Below are 21,858 nucleotides of genomic sequence, written 5' to 3' on the forward strand. Positions count from 1 at the left end.
TTTAATATATTTTGGTGGGATTTTTGGCTAAGATAAACCAAAAAATTAAGGCTAAAGGGGACAAATTTGTGGAACAGAAAGTGTTTATCACACTCAAGCATACAACAGTTAACAAATGACAACATGCATTTCAACTAACCATTATTTACAAAATACATAATCCTGTGTATAAGACACAGTTCCTATTTTCAAGGAGTTTATATTAGATGGGCAGATAAATACTTAAGCAGAGAGGAATTAATAATACAAAACAGTATGCAGTGTGTACCAAATGAGTAGCTTGAGGGAGAAAGTAAGATTTGAATTTTAAGAGTGTAAATTAAACAGTGGAGTGAACAAGGGGACATCCCAATATAGAAGTGACACATACAGAAGCCCAAAGAGGTGTGTCCAGGGACACAGGTGGGGCTGGTGTGACTAGAGTAGATGGCTGAAATAGAGGCCTTCGGAGAAGCAAATGGTAGAAAGGTCAGATCTTACAGAGCACTGAGAAGAAAAACAAAGGTTTTCGAACAGAGTACTGGTTTGTAACTTACTTCCATTGTATACTATTTTTTGACTTTTTTTCAATTAGGTCAATTCCTTCCAAGACATTGGTGATATCATAAATTCTTCTCTTTTGCCTCACTGCCAAAGTATCTGCAGCCTGTTTAAAAAAAAAGAAAAGGAAAGAACAATGAAATAAATTACATTTCGTATTTTAAGGCCAAAAAGGCTTTGGTTATTAAGGTCACAGCATGAGAGCCCAATCCTAAATCTGACCCAGTCAGCTGCTTGGGTATGTGCAAATCAACCCTCAAACACTGAAAATACCAAAGAAATTATTCCATTTAAAAGCCAGCAGATGTTGGAATGGAAAAAAAAATGAAGAGGTCGTGACACGAAGCCCACAAAAATTAAAGAACACAATAAGAATACTTCATATCACTTTATGGGCTAATCCTGAAAAGGCACTGCTAATTGTTACTTCCTATCTTATTTCTCCGTTCATAAACACTCTTGTCTAAAATCAGCCTTAATTACTTTTTAAAACTTTGAAAAATTATATGTCAGCGGCTTTTAAATAATGAAGTCAAGATACTTGGGGGAAAATTCTGAATTATACACACACTGTAATACCTTGAAATACACAATCTGCATTTTTTAAACTCAGTGAAAAGAGAGGAATGATCATGCCATCCCAACACAAAGCAAAAAATCTACAAGAAATCAAAATCTATAGCACAAGGTTGTGGTACTAGCAAACACAAAAGCTTGGTAGTTTCACTCACATTAGGTAAGACCAACGAAAATAATTAATGCTATCATGTCATGAATGAATTGAGGAATGCTGGGCAGTTCTTCTAACTAGTTCTCACTCACATGTCTGACATTTGTTCCCCAATAGTACAAACAGAACCTCTAAGACGAGGTTACCTTACAGCTCTTTTTTCAGAGTGGATTAGACAACAGACTATCTTGAATGTGGAGTCACATTTTAAGATTCATGGTAGTAATGAAAAAACACATTTATGTCCTTACTGACAATATTCAGTACATATGTACAAGATTTCGTTTCATATAGTTAGTTACCAACTACCCCAGGGCTTGTTTCCTTCCACAGGGGCATGTGCAACCAACAGCAACTGCTTGCTTCACAGGCATGTGGAACCTGTAAGTGAAATGTCGGTTCTATCAATCTAGTCGTTGTGTTACCAAAAACACCAGGTTACTGTTGTCCAATCACGCAGGTCTTCGGGAAGGGGATTCATGCCTCAAACAGTGGACCAGGAGGGTAAGTAGGAAGTGGCAGAGAGAAGGAAGAACCAGAGCGTGAGGCTGTTTGAACCCCCAACTCTGACTAGAGTTTGGCTCCATCTCTTCTAGAAAACGAGAAAATGAAAAAGAGGACTAGGCATTGTTTCATTGATATCCTCTTCCTTGTACTTAGCAATTTCTTCTCTGTTTCACCTACCATCGTAGAGTTTCTGTCCTTGAGTATGAGGCTGTCTTTCTAAAGAGCAATCATCTAACGCAAAGCTAACTGTAAAATCTTAACTTGTGAATTCATGTCTCACTTCCGTCTTGAGAAGTAGCCCACAGCACTCCAAGCCAGCTCTGTGTTATCCGTAGCTACAGACTCACACACAAAAGCCGTCACAACCACAGCAACAGCTCACCAGGCAGGGTATTAACATATGTTTGTATGAACCAGATCACACAGCTATTCTAGGTCACTGGGCAAAGAGCCATGAGATCTCACTTTTAGCTCAAAATCTGTAAAAAAGTATCTCATTTATAATTTATTACTGCTTAACAATTATAAAATTAAACACTTGACTTCCAAAAGAAAGGATTATTTCTTAAATATCTTTCTATTTAAATATATAAACATATACATGACCAACATTAAAAAGGATCTCCAGGAAGCTTTTATTTTAGCAGCCGCATCATCCTTCTGAAGTCAGGCTCTGGAGCTAGGCACACCACGATCCAACCCCAGCCCTGCCACTTCCTGTCTTCAGTTGGCTTCAAACTCATGAAACCTCACTTCCTTTTTGGAAAATGGGATAACAACACATGCTGAATTGTGGGGATTAAACTGGATAATCTTAGCACAGTGTCTGCTGCATAATTTAAATATTGGTACGTAACTGCCTCATCATCAAATACAGGTTGAAACGAGATCGTGGGTAAGTTAGAGTTTGCATGTATACGAACCTATCCTATTTTATGTAGTGTTTTTAAAAGTTGCATGTGAATTCTTAAAGTTTTATTAAGTAATCCAAGACCTTTGTACTTAATAAAATCATACAATGAATCACCACCACCTTCATTCATTCATTCAGCACCCACGGGGTGCCAGGCTCGCCTGGGTCTTAAGGATACAGTGGTGACAGAACGAAGTAGCCCACAGCACTCCCTCTTTTGAGGTCAGGGAGTTAATAATGTACAAATAATTATGTTAGGAGGAATGCATGTAGGAAGGTGCTATATTTGACAGGATTTTCAGAGAAGAGCTCCCTGATAAGGCGACATTTGAACTGAATGAAGTGACCCCTGGGAACACCTGACAGTAAGTGCAAAGGCTCTGAAGTGGGAGATGCTTAGGTCCTTCAAGGAAAGGCGGGCAGGCCAGTGTGGCCAGAATAGTGATTGAGAGGGAGAATGGGAAGGGGGTGTGTAACAAGAGGAGGAAGAAAGGGGAAGGGGAAGAGAGAGACACAGAGACAGGGAGACAAAGATGATAACCTGGAAGAGGTAGCAAGGGCCCAGATCACTAGGGTCTTGCAGGCCACTGTAAAGACTTCAACTTTTACCCCCAGGGAAACAGAAAGTCACTGGAAGGCTCTGAGCGCACAATGATTTGGCTCCACATTTTCAAAGGTTCTCTTGGGCTGCTCTGGGTGAAAGAAAAGAAGCTAGTGAGAAAGCAATGGCAATAATCCATTCAAGACATGGCCATGGCTTGGGTGAGGGGGTAGCTGTGGAGATTGTGAGAAATGGTGAGATTCAGTATCTGTATTTTTTAGAGCTTTTTAAATTTTTTTAATTTTTTTACAGCTTTATTGGATTATAATTGCGTTACAACGTTGTGTTAGTTTCTGCTGTACAACAAAGTGAATCAGCTATATGTATACACATATCCCCCCATTCTTGAGCCTCTCTCCCACCCTCCCCATCCCACCCCTCTAGGTCGTCTCAAAGCACCAAGCTAATCTCTCTGTGCTATACAGCAGCTTCCCACTAGCTATCCGTTTTACACATGATAGTGTACATATGTCAATGCTACTCTCTCAGTTCGTCCCAGCCTCCCCTTCCCCGACTGTGTCCACAAGTCGGTTCTCTACGGCAGTGTCTCTATTCCTGCCCTGCCACTAGGTTCATCAGTACCATTTTTCTAGATTCCATATATATGCGTTAATATACGGTATTTAGGATCTATTTTGAAGGTACAGCAAGCAGGCGATCCTGAGAAAGGAATCAAGAGTAACTCTTCAGTTTTTGACATGAGCAACTGGAGATGAGGAGGGTTGCAGGAGGAATAGGTTTGGGACACTGAAAATCAGGAACTCGGCTTTGGACATGTTGACTTCCAGCGGGGAGAAATCAAGAAGGCCACTGGACATTGGGAGTGTGTGGGTTAGGGGAGAAGTCCAAGCCAGAGATACAAATTCAGAAGCCATCAGTAAAGAAGACATTTTAGGACACTGGATGGAACCTACTGGATTCACCTAGGAGGTGAGCATAGAAGGAGAAGATGTCTAAGGGCCAACCCTGGGGTGCGCCAGAATTTAAGAGCCGAGAAATGAGGGGCAACCTGCCACTGAAGTAAGAGAAGTAGGAAGAGTGGGGTCTTGGAAGCCAAGGGAAGAGTGTAAGAAAGAGTGACCATGTTAAGTATCGCTGGCAGGGAGACCTGATTCACTGAGACCTGATCCATGGATTAGACTTTGGAAAGATCACAAGTGACCTTGGTCGGCGCCGTTTTGACAGAGTGGCGGAGTAGAAAGCCTTCATGGAGAGATTCCAGGACAGAGTGGAAGGAAAGCTGGAGTGGACAGCTCTTCTGAAGATTTCTGCTGCAAAGAGGAACAGGAAAGGGGCAGTAGATATAGGGAATTGTGGGGTTTCCCCAGGAAGTTATTTTTTTCCCTTCATTTCTCTTTTCTTTTAAAGATGGAGCAATTTCAACATGCGAGTATGCTGATAGGAATGAGCCAGTAAAGGGGGAAGAGGGATAATTCATGATGCAGGAGAGAGCAGGGGCAACCACTAAAGAAATAGCAGTAAGTAGGCAAGGGGGGATGTGAATCAGACTAGCTGAGGATCAGCCTTACATAATAAGAGGGCATTTAATAATTGAAGCTCATCAGAGTGCCCAAGTGTGGCTGTGGGTATGATAGTAGATAAGGTAAGGGGAGAGGTTAGACACTTCCTTCTGGTTGCTTTTTTTTTTTCTCATCAGTGGAGGTGGGAGTGGAGGAGTGAAGGGGGAGGGGGGGTTTAGTGGTTGAGAGAGGAGAAGTGTGAAATCCTCATCTAGGAAAGCCAGAGAATAAGTCGTGTAGAAGGAATGCTGGACCCCACTATGGTCCTGTTCAAGTTAGTGGTCCTGAATTTAAAGTGAGAGCCACCAGAATCACTGTGCATTTTCCTGCGGCCCTGCAGAAAGGCTGGGGTGTTGTCAAGGGACAGGCAGAAAACAAAATGGGTGCATCCTCATCCCATGCCGGCACTGTGGCTGTTGAATGCACATGAGTATGCATCAAATTTACTTTAAAAGTTTACATTTATTATTCTAGGACCTGACCTATATAGCCATGGGGAAGCATCTGTTAGATGCTCACCTTTTCAGGAAAAACAAACATAACCCTCTGAAAGACACAGATCTCCCCTCCAAATATTAAACTCTTTTCTAAAAGTATGTCACCAATGGTGAACAAACTGATATCCACAGGTGGAACAAAATTAAAACTTGTGATGCTTTTAAGAGGTGGACAAGTCAAAACCTAAGAGCTGAGAGGGACCACATATAAGTGCTAAAAAGGGCTTTAAGAATTTCCTGGCCCCACCACTTCACTTGAACAAATGAGTCCACTAAGACCAGTGTTAATTCTGGGAGGGAGAGAGATTATGTGGTAGTTTTATTTGGATTAGGATTAGTTGCGGCTCATTTGCTCGAGGATGTTCTTCCGATGCAGCCTGATGCTTCATTCAAAAGCGCTGACATAAACACAGTAACTCTGGAAACATCCTGTCTTTCAGGTTCTCCATCTGTAAAGCAGGCACTTTACTCTCTTCCAGGACAACACTGTTGACACAAGTGCACTCAATGTCTTAGCTACTGTGCTACAGAGACTAACGTTAAAGTGAGGAGGGCCACATCCAAAAATCAAAACTGTACAATACAAACAACTACAAGGGACTTTCCTGGTGGCCCAGTGGTTAACATTCTGCGCTTCCACTGCAGGGGGCATAGGTTTGATCCCTGGTCAGGGAACTAAGATCCCGCATGCTGCACGGCACGGTCAAAAAAAAAAAAAAAAAAAACACTACAAAACATCAGTTAGTTATATACACATGCATACAGACATGCCCAAGTGATGGGATCCTGAATATAAGGTGGAAGGACCCCAGGTAATACACCAAGATTGCCTATGAAATACTTTAATGAGAATTTAAAAAACCTGTGCTCGATGGTATGTTGCTTTATCTCATGGTAAGATAACTAGCTAATTTCAAACACTGTTAAAGATAATTGAGATGTAGAATGTTTGATTTCAACCCAGAGTTAAGAAGAACCATTTATAAGCCAGTAATTGGATAATTGTGTAATAGGATCTTTCACAGATGTTATCTAACTTAATGCTCACAGCTGCTTTGTAAAGTAGGTATCATTCTCCCTGTTTTATAGGAAACAGACTCAGAAGGCTAATGAATAATCAGGTGGAATCTGGCATTAATTATATTTTCATGAAATAAATTTGTGGCAAAATATTTTCAAATGGGCTTCTATTATTTTAAAAGACTGGTGGACCGTCATAAGTTCCCAAGCTATACAAATGCACTGAGTAGCAATTCGAGTACCACTAGTCTGCAGGTGGTTCCATCTAGAGTGTATAAAATGGCCTGGAGGGCTTCCCTGGTGGCACAGTGGTTGAGAGTCCGCCTGCCAATGCAGGGGACGCGGGTTCGTGCCCCGGTCGGGGAAGATCCCACATGCTGCAGAGCTGCTAGGCCCATGAGCCGTGGCCGCTGAGCCTGCGCGTCCGGAGCCTGTGCTCCGCAACGGGAGAGGCCACAACAGTGAGAGGCCCACGTACCGAAAAAAAAAAAAAAAAAATGTATAAAATGGCCTGAAAAGGCAGAAAGATCTTCATTTCCACTTATTTATTTATTCAAAAATAATAACCAGTAACAAAAAAACTGTAAGCATATCTAAGTCTTCGGGACCATGGCTAACACCTGGCAGAATGAGGATGAAAAAATGAAACAGTCCTGTAAAGTAGAGACAAAGTGTTATAGGAGACTGAAAAAAGAGAGATTACTAGAGGTGGGGGCAAAAAAGGAAAGAGTTACTGGAGGAGGCTGCTGTGTGCTTTCAATGCATCTGTAGAGGATGTTACATCAGGAAGGAAATTAAATACCCCCAAAATAAATAACTTACTTTAAGGCTACAAAGGGCTTCCTCCAGAAGCAGCGCTAAGCACACAAGTGTTTTAATGAGTAAACCTCCCCCGAAGAAATCTCTCCTAAAAAAATCCGCAGTGCTTTCACTACCTCAAACTAACTACTACTCTATATGATATTTTTAAGTGCATAAGCTTTAAATTTGTTCTAATTCTTAAATTTTTTTAAATAAACTCTGCATAAGCTTTTGAAAAGAAACTTCATTTGTACTGCCTTACTCAAGTCACCAAAGATTTCTCAAAAGAAAAAAGAAGATACTTGATAAAATATCTATTTAAGTAGGAAAAGCCTGCTGAAACTCAGCTCTAGAGATTGCTTGCCTAAGTCCCCAAATGCGTGCTTTGTAATTCTCATGTGTTAAGTTTCTAAAACAGGAGCAAAATTAAGCATGCATCTGCTATTCTACCACTGGGATTTGTATCTGCACATTTTCTATCATCCTGATGGTTAGAAGTTAGGAACCAAAGAAGTGACATAGAAGTTAGGAACACGGGCTAGCCTGTAAGATAACAGTTAAGATACTGTTGTTGTGAAGATTAAATGAGTATCTCTGAAACACTTAGGAGAGTGCCTCATACATCACAAGTATTACATTCGTGTTAGCCATTATCATTATTATAGATCCAATTTCTCACCTATAGTAAAGAAAACATTGTTCTTTGAAAAGTGTATCATGGAACGTAACTGACCACATTTACTTACTTATCTGGTGTAACTCACTAACTGTAACACTTCAGAACACAGTCAAGCACAATGAAGTAGGAAAAAGGGCTTCTGCAGAAGCAAAAATAGATATAAAAAGGTATGTTTTATTACTCAAATAGTTCACGCCATTTGGATCCTATTTACTCCTTCTTTTCTATGATTCCTAACAGTGGGGATATTTAATTTCAATGTCCACAAAAAAACTGGAAGTACCATCTGGGACACTGGAGAGGTACCTAAGCAGCAATCAAGGGATGTGGCAGAAATTATAGGAAGGATAAAAAAACTCACTAAGCAAACAAAGCTGAGGTCACTGGACATGGCAGTAATCCAACATACTTAGAAAGCTTTGAGGTTATCACTTCCAAAGGATACAAAAAATAATATTCATCATGACTATCCCAAGTTACCAAAAGAATAAAATCAAGCACAAAGACATGTGTAATGCATTTTGGAAAATTTTCAAACCAAAATAGTTAAATGTTCTTTTATAAGAAATAATGTTATGAATAGACATAAACCCTTAGGTAATCAGAAAACTCAGCTATGGACAACATCTCATTATCTAAAGGATAAACAACGGTTTCAGAATACCTGGACTTGTCATTATCAAGAATATACTAGTCAGATGTGGATTTTAAAATAAATGCAAAAATCTCAAAGGGATTACAGTGAATGTGACCAATGACTGAGTTAAACTCAATTTTCATGTCAACTTCCTTCATAACTGTGACCAGCGGCCTATTCTGAAAACTGATTAACCCCCCCCCAAATAACTGGGGCATCTCTGTCTCAAACACACATACACACACCCACACAGACACGCATATGTATATACATCAAAATGTCAAAAATTTCCTTCACCAAGAACTTCTAAATGTCAAATCTATAGAAGAAATAAAAATAAAAAGATAAAGATTTGACTATCTCAATAATTAAAACTCAGTAAAAGCATGAAGACCACGAATTAAAACATGGACAAAGATAAATCTCACACCAAAAATTTATTAACATTCTTGAAAAAGTTTTCAAACTTTTAATGAGTTAGCAAAAGAATAATAAAGAAATGCAAATTGAGGGCTTCCCTGGTGGCGCAGTGGTTGAGAGTCCGCCTGCCGATGCAGGAGACACGGGTTTGTGCCCCGCGGGAAGATCCCACATGCCGTGGAGCAGCTAGGCCCGTGAGCCATGGCCGCTGAGTCTGTGCTCCGCAACGGGTGAGGCCACAACAGTGAGAGGCCCGCATACCAATTAAAAAAAAAAAAAAAAAAAAAAAAAAAGAAATGCAAATTGAAACAATGAAAATATACGTCTACACAGAGAACTGTACCTGAATATTCATAAAAGCCCAAAATTGGGAGCAGCAGGTGAATGGATAAGCAAAGTGTACTATATCCACAAAACGAAATACCAATCAGGGACAGAAAGGAATGAACTATTGGTACAGGTAACTATGGGCGTGAGTCTCCAAAACATCATGCTGAGTGAAAGAAGCTAAACCCAGAGCACATACTGTATGACTGCATTACCATGAAACTTTAGCAAAGGTCGTTTTAATCCATGGAAAAGAAAACAGAGCAATGCTTGCTTGGCGGGGTGGGGAGGTTGGAGTTTGGCTGGGAGAAGGCAAAAGGGAGCTGTTTTGGGTGATGGAAATGTTACACATCTGGTTGTGGTGGTGGTTACAGGTACAAGCATTTGTCAAAACTCACCGAACTGTACACTTAAAATGGGAGCATTTAATGGGTGGAAATTATACCTTTACAAAGTTGACTTAAAAAACAGAGATACTATTATTCATCACCTTTCAAATTTGTAGAATATGAAAACATCAGAATACCCAATATTGATTCATTCTATCTATCCATCACTTATCTAACAAACACCTGGAAACAGCACTTACTATATGCCAGGTACTGTTTAAGTGTTTTAAAAATAAAAACTCACTTTAGCCATTCCTATAATGATAATCACATGAGATAGATATTATTATTGTCACCATTTTTGCAAAAGAGGAAAGTGAAGCTCAGTAACTTGTCCAAGGCCACCGAAATGGTATGGTAAAGTCAGGATGTGAACCCAGGGTGTATACTTTTAGCCGTTGCAAAATGCTATTTCTGATGTGGTGAGGTAGCTGGTCATGATTATATGCTGCTAGTGGAGTATAAGTATCATCTTTTTGTGAAGCAATTTGGCAACATCCATCAAAGGTTTTACATTTTTATGATCCTTTGATCTAGTAATTCTTTAGTATAGATTATCAGAAGCAGAAATAATTAAAAAATGTCTAAATGCCAAAAATGTTTCCTGGACCTCTGTTACTAAATCCAGTGGACGCTACAAAGTCTTGTATCCTCTGCAGAACTTGACTCTGGTTCTCTCCTTCCTAAAGCACTGTTCCCCGGCCTTGCTGTCACCACAACCCATAGGTTTTTCCTCCTCAGTCTCGGGCTGTTTATTCTCAAGTGTCCTTTTTCTCTGCTGTTCCTGAACTATGAGTGTTTGCCCAACTTCCATTCTTGGTCCTCTTTCCACTCTAAACCTTCTCCCTTACATACCTCATAAACCAATCATTTCCAAATCAAACTGGTAGCCCTGGTCTTCTTCTTGGGCTCCAGATTCATAATTCCCACAGGTTGCCAAATATCTACTCAAGGATGGCCTATAGGCATCTCATGTGTGCCCAGAACTGAACTTCCCTTTCCTCCAAATTCCTTTCCTCTTTTCGTAATTTCTAAGTGAAAACCACCACCATCCACTCAGCTGACCACGCCATGACCTGGCAGTCATCCATGAATCCTTTTCCTATAGACTCAGCATCCAAGTTCTGTCACTTATACAATGAAACATCTTATCTCCCCACTTCTTTATATTTCCACTGCTCTACCTTAGTTCAAGCCTGTAATCTTGCCTAAATTACAACCATATTCTCTAAATTCAACAGTCATCTAATTTATAGCTTTGCAAATGTACCATTTCTTTCTCTGGCCTCATGGCTCTGGCACTTGCTGTCTTGCTGGGAATGCCTTTTCACCTAATGCAAATCTGATCACATCCATTCTATTTGTTGAAAGCTTACAACAGACTGGCTGGATCAGTACTGGTAACACACAAGACACAGTCCCTCGCCTCACAGAGCACTTGGTTTAGAAGGGAACACAGGCAAATAAATAAATGAAGAAACAATCCCATCTTGTGATAAGGGGTATTAAGGAAAAGAACAGGTAACGGAGAAACAGAATAAATGGGAATCAACTTCAGCCACTTTACATTAAGAGGAAGAGCCAGGAGATGCATCTGCATCAGTTTCCTTTGGCTGCTGTCAAAATTACCACAAATTTAGTGACTTAAAACAACACAAATTTATTATCTTATAGTTCGGTAAATCAGAAGTCCAAAACGAGTCTCACTGAGTTTGGATCAAGGTAAGGCTGTGTTCCTTCTGGATGCCCCAGCTTCTAGAGTCTGCAGCATTCCTCAGCTAGTGGTTCCTTTCCTCAAGCAATGGCCAGGCCAAGTCCTTCCATACTGCCATCTCTCTGGCCCTCTCTCTTCTGCTTCCCTCTTCCACTTTTAAAGACCCTTATAATTACCAATGGGCTCAGATTCATAATTCAGAAAAACCTCCCCATCTTAACGTCAGCTGATTAGCAACTTTAACCTTAATTCCCCTTAACTGAACAGATTCATAGGTCCCAGGAATTAGGCCATGGGTATCTTTCGGGAGTCATATTCTACCTACCAAGCATCTAAGACAAGGAAACATTTAAACTGAGACCAGAGGGTTTAGAGAAATGGCCAGTCAAGTAAGGGAGTGTGTGTGTGTGTGTGTGTACATGTGCTCCAGGCAGAAGGAAAGGCCTGTGCAGCAGCCACAAGGTGGAGAGCAGAGGGTGTGTGAAGCATTAGAAGAACTGGAGCCATGGAAGGGGCGAGTGTGCGAGAAGAAGGAAAGGACTCCCAGAAGAGACAGGGTCCTGTAGGCACTGGATGTTGTTCTAAGTAGAGGAGCAACATGACCTTAAATTCTTAAATTTTACATATATCAATGTCACCTGACTTTGTGAGTCCCTTAGTCCCAGCTCCACTCTCACTGCTCCCTGGAGCAGTCAATGGCTCCCACATCACTGGCCACCAGGGCTCAGCAGGTGCTTCCATACCCCCTTTACAGTGTGAAAGTGTCCAACTCCCATTTCCCTCACTTTTCCCCACAACCATAAGCTGTAAGCTACTAAAGGAAGGGGCTAGGGCACACATTGGTTAAGTTATATTTATTGAATGAGATAGAACAAAACCTAGAAACAACTAATACATTACCAACCTAAAAGAATGGTGAATTCTGGATAATATGATAGATCTAAGTTGAGGCCCTCACAATTTATGTTTATAATTTGGGAAAGTAAAAGTTTGACCTCAGCTATGAAAAGGTGTAAGAAATTGGGGAAATACTGAAAATTGAAAATAGTGGCTCTCTTGGGGTGGTGGCATACTGGGTAATTTTTATTCTGGACTATATTAATTTTTTCCAAGTTTTCTACTATTTGTATGCTATTTCAACAGATATATTTTAAGTTTAAAAAGGTAAATCAGAAAAAATACCCTCCCTTTTACAAACATATTAAGTTTAAGACATAAAGGGAGACTCATAGACTAATAATTGGGGAAAGTTAGCCTTAAATGGCAAAATCTAAAAGAATTGTATTTATAAGAAATATTTACCATGTCAATACTTACCATATTAAAGAAATGGCATAACATAATACACACATCCAGACAAATGTACATGTGATTCACACTGAGAGGCACTATTTAAACCCTGACTTTTATGATTCATCCCTAGATTATGATCTCATTCTTAAAAATATCAGTTTATACCACTGAGTGCACTTGATATTAAGGTAGACATTCTCTGGAAATTAGTACTTCCACTCCTGATTTCTTTCTCTTCCCCTTTGCCTGGTGTACCTCAATTTAAAATTTTTTTTTTTTTTTTTTTTTTTTTTTTTTTTTTTTAATTTAAAATTTTTTTTTTTTTTTTTTTTTTTTTTTTTTTTGTGTGGTCCGCGGGCCTCTCACTGCTGTGGCCTCTCCCGTTGTGGAGCACAGGCTCCGGACGCGCAGGCCCAGTGGCCATGGCTCACGGGCCCAGCCGCTCCGCGGCATGTGGGAATCTTCCCGGACCGGGGCACGAACCCGTTTCCCCTGCATCGGCAGGCGGACTCTCAACCACTGCGCCACCAGGGAAGCCCCTAAAATTTTAATAACATATTTATAAAAAGAAAATGATGCATAAAATCAGCAAAAGCTCAACTAAAATACTTGGGCACTCTGCTAATGAAATCTCTCAGTTACCTGAGGGTCTCAACTAGACACTCCTTACTCTTATCCTTGTGAGAATCTTCCTAAAATGTCTACAGTCCTGCCTACACATACTCTCCATTCAAGGAAAGAATCTTTCCCAGTGATGGAGGCCCTCGCATCATTTTGAGCATCATCTCTTTCACTGCTTAGTCCCCTGGAACACAAATGATGAAGATTAGCTACAGCTGCACTGACCTTGCTCTTTTTAAAAATTAAATCCAAAATTTAAAAATTTTATAATTTTCCTATTCCCCTGTAAGTAAAACGGAATTTTACTGTAAAAGTGGACTTTACTTTATTCCATTATAGAAATGACTCTCAAAGCTTACTCATTTCCACTAGAAATTAGGTCCCTTAATTAGTAATGTAAGATTTGAATGCCATAATATGCTGCCACTCAGACATGAGCAGAGACTATTCCAGAGCAATTAAATGGGGAATTTCTTCCATCCTTAGCCTCCAACATTTCCCCAAGAGTAGCTCTCATCAATCTTAGTGAACTCCTAAAGGGTCAACTCTGTTTGACATTAATTCCTTCTACTACCAGAACAGTTCTTTTTGATGCGTGAATAATATGATTGAAAAAGAAGAGGCAGTAGAGCTCATTCCATGGTTCTCAGATGTCAGTAGGTATCAAAACCACCTGGGGTATGTATTTAAAATGCAGATTCCTAGGCTCCTCCCCTGGCCCTACAGAACCTGATTTCCCAGGTTTAACATTAGAATCTTTTTTTTTTTTTTTTTTTTTTTTAAGATCCAGAAGATGCTGACATATTTGACCATTGGTCTACACATTGAGAAAGCTGGTGGAATCCCTTTCAGGCCACCACCTTTCTTGAAGTGTGAGGGTGGAAAGACTACAGCTTAGCACAGAAATAAAATCTGCCTGGGGCTTCTCAGTTCACAACTACTGCCACCACTTACGGTGGCTCATCCCTTCTTCCTTCCACTTTAATGATAAGATATAAAGGATGTGGAACATGCCCAAGACACACTGCTGATAAGTGGCAGAATCAAGACCAAGAACTCACTAGTACTGTCTTAGCTATATGCCCATTTATCCTGTCCAGAACTGGAAAACGAGATGGCTGGCTTTTTTTTTTTTTTAATTTCTTGTTCTCTAGAAAAGTTGTTCTTCACATTATACCAAAACTTCAGAGGTAGGTACACTTTGCTTAGCATAGCATCAATTCTGACATCAGACTATGTGGGCTCTTATCTCCTTTACTGTGGATATTGGCTGTAACCATATAACCTCATTAAGCCTCAATTTCCTAATCAGCAAAATGGAGATGTAATATCTCCCTTAGAGTTTTGTTACAAGGATTAAATGCGCTAATACAAGTAAAGCATCTGGCATAGTGTCAGTCACTTAGTATTAGCTACTAGTAATCATTTTTATTAGTGTTGTAGAGCTTTAGTCTCCTAAGAATTTTCTTTTCCCATTTGGTCATGCATCTTGTATTTAACAGATGTTTAATAATTAGACCCTGGAATAGATGTAACCAGAGAAGCTTTATATATGCATCTTTAATATATTTTATTTTTTAGAGTAGCTTGAGGTTCACAGCAAAACTGAGTAAAAAATAGAGATTTTCCATAAATCTCCTGCCCCCACACATGCACAGCCTCCCCCACTATCAACATCCCTCATCAGAGTGATACATTCATTACAACTGATGAACCTACACCGACACATCATAACCACCCAAAGCCCGTAGCTTACATTAGGGTTCACTGTTAGTGTTGTACATTCTGTGGGTTTTAATAAATGTATAATGACACGTATCCACCATTATAGTATTGTACAGAGTAGTTTCACTGCCCTAAAAATCCTGTGTTCCACTTGTTCAACTTACTCCCCTAACCCCTGATCTTTTACTGTCTCCATTGTTTTGTGTTTTCCAGAATGTTATATAGTAGAAGTTATATAGGATGTAGCCTTTTTAGACTGGCTTCTCTCACTTAGTAATATGCATTTAAGGTTCCTCCATGTCTTTTCATGGTAATGACTCATATTTTTCAGCACTGAATACTATTCCATTGTCTGGATGTACCACAGTTCATTCATTCACCTACGGAGGGACATCTTGGTTGCTTCCAAGTTTTGGCAATTATGAATCAAGCTGCTATAAATATCCATGTGCAGGTTTTTGTCTGAACATAAGTTTTCAACTCCTTTGGGTAAATACCAAGTAGTGTGGATTTTGAGGGAACACAATTCAGCCCCAAACGCCCAAGAAGCAACAACTTCCCATTCCCTCCTCCCCCAGCAACCACTCTACCTTCTGTCTCTATGAACTTGACTGCTCCAGTTACTTCATAAAGTGGAATCATACAGAATTTGTCTTTTTGTGACTAGCTTAATGTATTCAAGGTTCATCTATGTATGTATGAGAAATTCCTTCTTTTTTAAGGCTGCATAATCTTCCATTATATGTATATACCACATTTTGCTTATCTACTCATTTGTTGATGGACCCTTGGGTTGTGTCCTCATTTTAGCTATTGTGAATAATGCTGCTATGAACATAGGTATACAAATAACTCTTCAAGACCCTGTTTTCAATTCTTTGGAGTACATACTCAGAAGTGAAATTGTCCTGAGAATTTTTAAGCATGCACTCAAGTTCTGGCTCTCCTACCCATATCTCTCTCCTTAGGATAATCCTTGCTTTATTCTGTGACATCACAAACTAAGACCTTAGATTATTTATTTCTTCCACGGTGTGTATTAATCAGCTAATCATAAATGGGTATGAGTCAGGGACCTGTGAGACAAGAAACACCATAAATATTTTATCATATTAATCCAGGTATTGTTCAGGCAATTGACAACTTGAACAATTATAATAAACAAGATAAGGAATCTTGAGCATACTTTAAAAACCTGAAGATGGCATCAAAATGGCAAATCTAGAAACTCAGTTATAAATTAATAGGAATTTTCAAAACAACATATATAGACAGTCATGACTATCCTAACTCACTTAAATTTTTAGTTCTATAAAAATAGAACCCTAGTTTAACTTGTGAAGTAATATGAATTTGTCATCAATATCCTCATTTTCAATGCAGAAGCTCAATACCTTCTCTTCTATCATGAGTAGAGGTATAAAAATAATCATGCGTTTTTCTTTACAAGAAAGATTCCATGCCCTTACACAGATGAAAAATTTAAGAAATTATTTTTTTCTAGGAATACTGAAAGTCAGTATAGCACACAGAATAAGAAAATATGGTCTAGTTTCAAGTCATAGCTGTGACTTTCTACTGTGTGACATTGGGCAAGTTACTTAACCTATCTTTTTATCTGTGAAATGGGGATGGTAAGTCCAAATTTCAACTGTTAGGATGATAAAATTAGTTAATATATGTTAAATGCCTGGCACATACTAAGCTCTCAATAAATGTCAGCTACTAACAGCATAAATTGGCAAACCACATAACTGGAAAGGACCATGACATAACTTGTCATCTCACTAGAATAAAGAGAGAGTAACTACCCCACTCCCACTATTGTAAATGAGGCTATATCGTGGCGGTGTAAGAGACTGATATTGAATAAAAATGTCTCAAACCAGCTCCAAGGTGTTTCCATTCCCTCCTGTTAAATTATACTAGAACAGCTTTATTAGAATTTGTTTTGTTAAGCTATGTCCTCAATTAGTTAAATTACTAAAAAGAAATGCATCACTAAGATACAGCATTATGTTCTTATTCTTCAGTAGTATATGTCACAAGTTAGAAAAGAAATAGCATCTAAGTGGTATGGATATTTAATGGATATCTAAGATATTTGGATGTGATGGCTGATATTTTTTATATTCATGATATTCACAAAAATGATTCATTAATTGCTTCTTAAAAAATATAAAGTGTATAATGCAAAAGTACCAATAACTTATGCTGAAATATACCACCCCCAAGTAAGAATATAAGAAAAAAATGTGATTTTATAATTTCAAATTAGAGAAACTTTATAATTGTCAGTGTTAATCCATCTTCAACATGTCAGAAAAAATCTTTATGATCTTTTACTATGGTGTACAATAAGAAACATCATTGGAAAGATTTCAATATAAGATCTTTACAATATAAGATTTTACACATATATATAAGTAAACATATGTAAATAAATGATATATATCCATATATATGTGAAAAAGAATGATACTCAAACTGTTCTCTACAACTAAAATGTCATTAATATAATGAGACCTAATGTCACTGCAGAAACCTTTGAACTCTTAAGAAAGGATGGATGAAACAATGTTGTTATGATATATTAAACTCCATTTCCCACTCATTGACTCTGTGACTTCTGGACAGCAAAATGTGGCCACAGATGAAGCAGGAAGAAGCCAAAGAACTTAGGGGAAAGCAAGGGCAAAGTTCCACCATATTCCAAGGCAAGTTGCAGAAGCCTTCACAGTCAGCCCTCAGAGTTCAGTTTCATCTGGAAAATCCCAAACTTTCCTGATTCCTTACTGAAGTCACAGGCTACAACTGAACTTCTAGATTTTGAATAGTAGTTTGCTAGCTATGCTTTGTAACATCCCTGGCTTTCAGGGATGACCTGATGACCTCATGACTTCCTGTGAAATTCTTTAAACAGAATCCAATTTAGTTCACAACAATTTAAATACTATATATGCTGTAAAGCACTTTCAGGGAGGGAGGCAAGGAGGAAAGAGGGGGTGGGGGAAAAAAACGAGAACAAGAATTTCCAAGGGTGTGGGAAAATTCTAGGAGTAACACTTCAAAAATAAGAGAGTAGAAACTACTTCCGGAAAACGAGAAGAATTTCCAAGGGTGTGGGAAAATTCTAGGAGTAACACTTCAAAAATAAGAGAGTAGAAACTACTTCCGGAAATGCAAAATATGTGCATCGTGCCTCATTTGTATAAACTAGAACAATTCAGATATTTCAACAATCATATACTCAACATCCAGGGAAAGGAGACGGCATTCAATGACATACCTCACCTCCTGCACTACACTGAGAGGAGGGCCCCTAGCAGAGGCCATCAAATTGGCCTTTGTGAGTTCAGGTCAGGGAGAACTAGAAGATGCTCTCCTGCTCAGATGCTGCTTCTGTTACTCTAGGCACAGCCTTGATGATTGCAGTCACACTCTCAAGCTAGGAAAGGTGGTCCTGACCCTCCCCTAGGTGCTGGGACCAATCCTCTGCAGTGATTACTGACTCGTTAGTAATTTTTGTTTGTTTTTAATGTTTTACATCTTACTTAAACTACGTGTGCTGGCTGAATTTTAATTCAAGTGTGATCACAGCGCTGTTCCTCAGCGCTGTGGAATCCTTCCAAGTCCTGCCTTGAACGGTTAAGTCATTTTGTTTAACGGAACAGCTTTTGATGCATGTTGCTGTTTGAAAATTCCAAACTGTAGTAAAAGACGAAGCACACGGTCTCGGGAAACAGGAGTTTACTGAGCACTTCCATCTTTTGGGGGGAAAATTATAAAACACCCCCTTTTCGTGTGATGGCAAATCTCGCTTTTAGAAATTTATATCAGATACCAAATTAAGTCACAAGTCAAATATCCCTCTTAATCATCAGGATGATGAAAAGAAGTGCACAAGGAAGAGGTTTTTTAAATTACTATTACTGTTTTAAAGGGAAGGGCTGAAGAGTTCACCTTTGTGTGCGTGTGTGTCATCCAGAAGAGGTGGCAAAATCGCATTTTGTTTGCTTGTTCGTTTTAAACGACCGAAACACGGTCTCAGCAAGAATCGCCTATTAAAACCATTAATTCCCAACAGCAAAATCAATCCCAAGGGTGCCTCGGGGCAAAGCGCCCGGGTAACCCCTGCGCCTCTGCCACAGGTGGACGCGGAGCAACAAGGACACTCGGTCGCCCTCGGGTCCCTACGCCCAGAGCCTGAAGCCACGCGGGCGCGCCCGAGCTCCTGGGCTCTTTGTCGAGAGCCCGGCGCAGCGCCGGGCCCCATTGGTTAACGCGGTCGGTCCAGGCCATCCTGGTCCCGCGTCCCTCCCCCATCCCGGCGTCCAGGGCCTGGGCGCCGGCCACGTGGCCCCTGCTCGCGGGTTTCCCGGTCCCCGGGATGCGCGTCCACGCCGCGCCGCCCAACCCACGCGACAAGGGGGTGGTCTTCTCCCAGGACCGCGGGCTCGGAAGTCCGCCCCCTCCCCGCCTCCCGCACTCACCGCTTTGAGATCCAGGACGCCGTCCTTGGCCTCCTGAAGCAGCGACACGAACTTGGTGGTGAGCAGTCCCAGGCTCTTCTCGTGCCTGCTGCTGCCGCCTCCGCCGCCCCCGAGAGGCGGCGGCGGCGGCGGCGGCGGGGGCTGCGCCTGGGACTGCTGCGGCTGCGGCCGCTGGCCCTGCCCCTGGCCCTGCGGCGCCGGCTGCCCGGAGCCCCCCGGCTCGGCCGCCGCCATCGCGTCCCCGCGCCGCGGTGGTGCGGCCCCCGCGCTCGGCCACCTGCCGGGTCGGCTCCGCGGCGGCCGCTGCCTTCGCCGCCCGCCGAGGGCGGGACGAAGGGTCGCGGGCTCCTGCAAACAACAGGTGCGCTGCGCCCACCCGCCTGGGGGCCGCTCGGCGCGCCGGGCCTCCGCCCCCTCCCCGAGCCTGGGGACGCGAGAAGGAAGCCCACGATCGAGGGGAGGGGGAGTGGAAGCGAAAAGAAGGGGCGGCTAGGGGTGGGGACCCGAGTTTAAATGGCAGGAAGTGACGCCGCGGCCCGCCGTTGCTTGGAAACGCATTTTTCTGTAGGAAGGAGGGGCGAGCGGAGAGGAGGGCAGCGTCGGTGACTGGGTTTCACACTTGCCTCCCTGCTGTTGGCGAGCCGACCCCGGGAGCGGCGACCTCCCGCAGCAACGCCGGGAGGAAACAAGGGCTTCAGGGCAGGAAAAAACCCTGCCGGGTGGCCATCAATTTCTGAGCCGCTGGGTCCGTGGAGCCACACGAGATTAGCCTTCGGTCACTTACCTTCATTGGGCGGTTTCTGCTGTCTGCTCTTTTCGAGCTTTAGGATCCTTTGCAAATATTTCAGTGACTCGGACCAAATGCAGGGTTATATTCCATAGATTATCTTTTTGGATTTGAAATACAGGAAAAACAGAATCATGGAGTCATAGGTAGAGATACTGGGGTGTGGAGGGAGAGGTCCTGAATTGCTCAGACTCGCCGCTGGACTCCAGATCTCCTGCATTTAGAACAGTGTTCTTAATACCTTACTGGAAGCAAATTATATTGTGTTATTTAGAATATTAGGCACCCACAGGTTCTTGTGTTTCGTGATACCCCAAACTATTGATGGGAAATGAGATAACACAGATCTGGGTAAAAGTTTTTTCTCATTTGATTACAAACTCGAGAGTCAGAACTAAATTTTAAATGAGTTGGTGTCACACACAACACTTTGGATATAGTAGATGCTCAATAAATATTAGGTGAATGAAAATTCCATATGATGGTAATTAATCAAGAAAGTTTCATGCAAGAAATATTTTAAATTTAAAATAACAATAAACTAGCAAAAAAGGGTCACTGGAATGAAGTAAAATACTCAGCAGCATTAGCTAGTAAAACTGGACATACCATTTATAACAAAATATTTATGCTTCCAATTCATAGGTATAGAACTTCATTAATAACCAGATAACCTTTATTTAATCAAAGAACTCTATGAGCAAAACTTGGAATTAAAAATCTTTAGTAAAACATGAAAAATTCAATTAATAAAACCACTCAATTTAAGTTATCTCAAAATGGGTTCTGCTATGTGATTTGGCATTAACAAAATCATTATTTTACAAATTAAATTAATTTGCAAATTAGTTTTAATTTATTATTAATAAATTAATAGAATTAATAAATACAATAGTGTTTCTTGAGGTTTTAGTTTTAATTTGAAGTGGTAACATTCTGCTATAGATGCAGGGACAGGAATTGATAAAAATAAAGTTGTTATTTTAAAAAACTTTTTTTTATGTGTCTTAACTTGGTCTGTCATAACAAAAATACCATAGACAAGATGACTTAAACAACAGAAATTTATTTTCTCACAGTTCTGGAGTCTGGAAGTTCGGGTGCCAGCATGGTCAGGTTCTGGTGAGGCCTCTCTTCCTGGCTTGCAGACAGCTACTTTCTCTCTGTGTCCTCACATAGCAGAGAGAGAGAGCAAACAAGTTCTCTGATGTCTTTTCTTATAAGGGCACTAATCCCATCATGAGGGCCCCACTCTGTGACCTCATCTAAACCTATACTTCTCGAAGGCTCTCTCTCCAAATGTGGTTAGGGTTTTAACATATGAATTTGGGGGAGACACAATTCATTCCATAGCATGTAGTATTAATTCATAATAACTATTTTGGTAATTTTTTAATTGTTCCTTTTAATTTCAGTTTTTAAAGTTTTTCTACAAAGCATTTATTATTAATGATGCTAATAGGTCATTTGAAATTTATTTTGCAATATTTTTGTGTTTTTCACAATGAATTTTTCATTTGTTTAAACTCAGTAGGATTCAACTAAAACACATTCACAAGTTAGCAGCTATTTCAATTAGCCTTCAAAATCCTATGTCTGTCAGAGAAACTACAAATTACTTACACCAGTGGCTTCCAAACTTTA

The 21,858-nt window shown here is 40.5% G+C and overlaps 1 protein-coding gene across 1 annotated transcript in view; it reads right to left on the minus strand.

Moving 5' to 3' along the window:
• E2F5 (E2F transcription factor 5) overlaps nucleotides 1-19,690 on the minus strand; it is a 28,049-nt gene extending 8,359 nt beyond the window's left edge. The window contains exons 1-2 of the mRNA XM_007461731.1: nucleotides 19,428-19,690; nucleotides 537-646 (exon numbers count right to left, since the gene is read on the minus strand). Coding sequence (XP_007461793.1) covers nucleotides 537-646; nucleotides 19,428-19,661 — 344 coding nt within the window. The 5' untranslated portion in view covers nucleotides 19,662-19,690. The remainder of the gene's footprint in view (nucleotides 1-536; nucleotides 647-19,427) is intronic.
• Between the last annotated feature and the right edge of the window lie 2,168 nt (nucleotides 19,691-21,858).

This window comes from Lipotes vexillifer, unplaced genomic scaffold, assembly GCF_000442215.2.
Source record: "Lipotes vexillifer unplaced genomic scaffold, Lipotes_vexillifer_v1.1 scaffold163, whole genome shotgun sequence".
Taxonomy (NCBI): domain Eukaryota; kingdom Metazoa; phylum Chordata; class Mammalia; order Artiodactyla; family Lipotidae; genus Lipotes; species Lipotes vexillifer.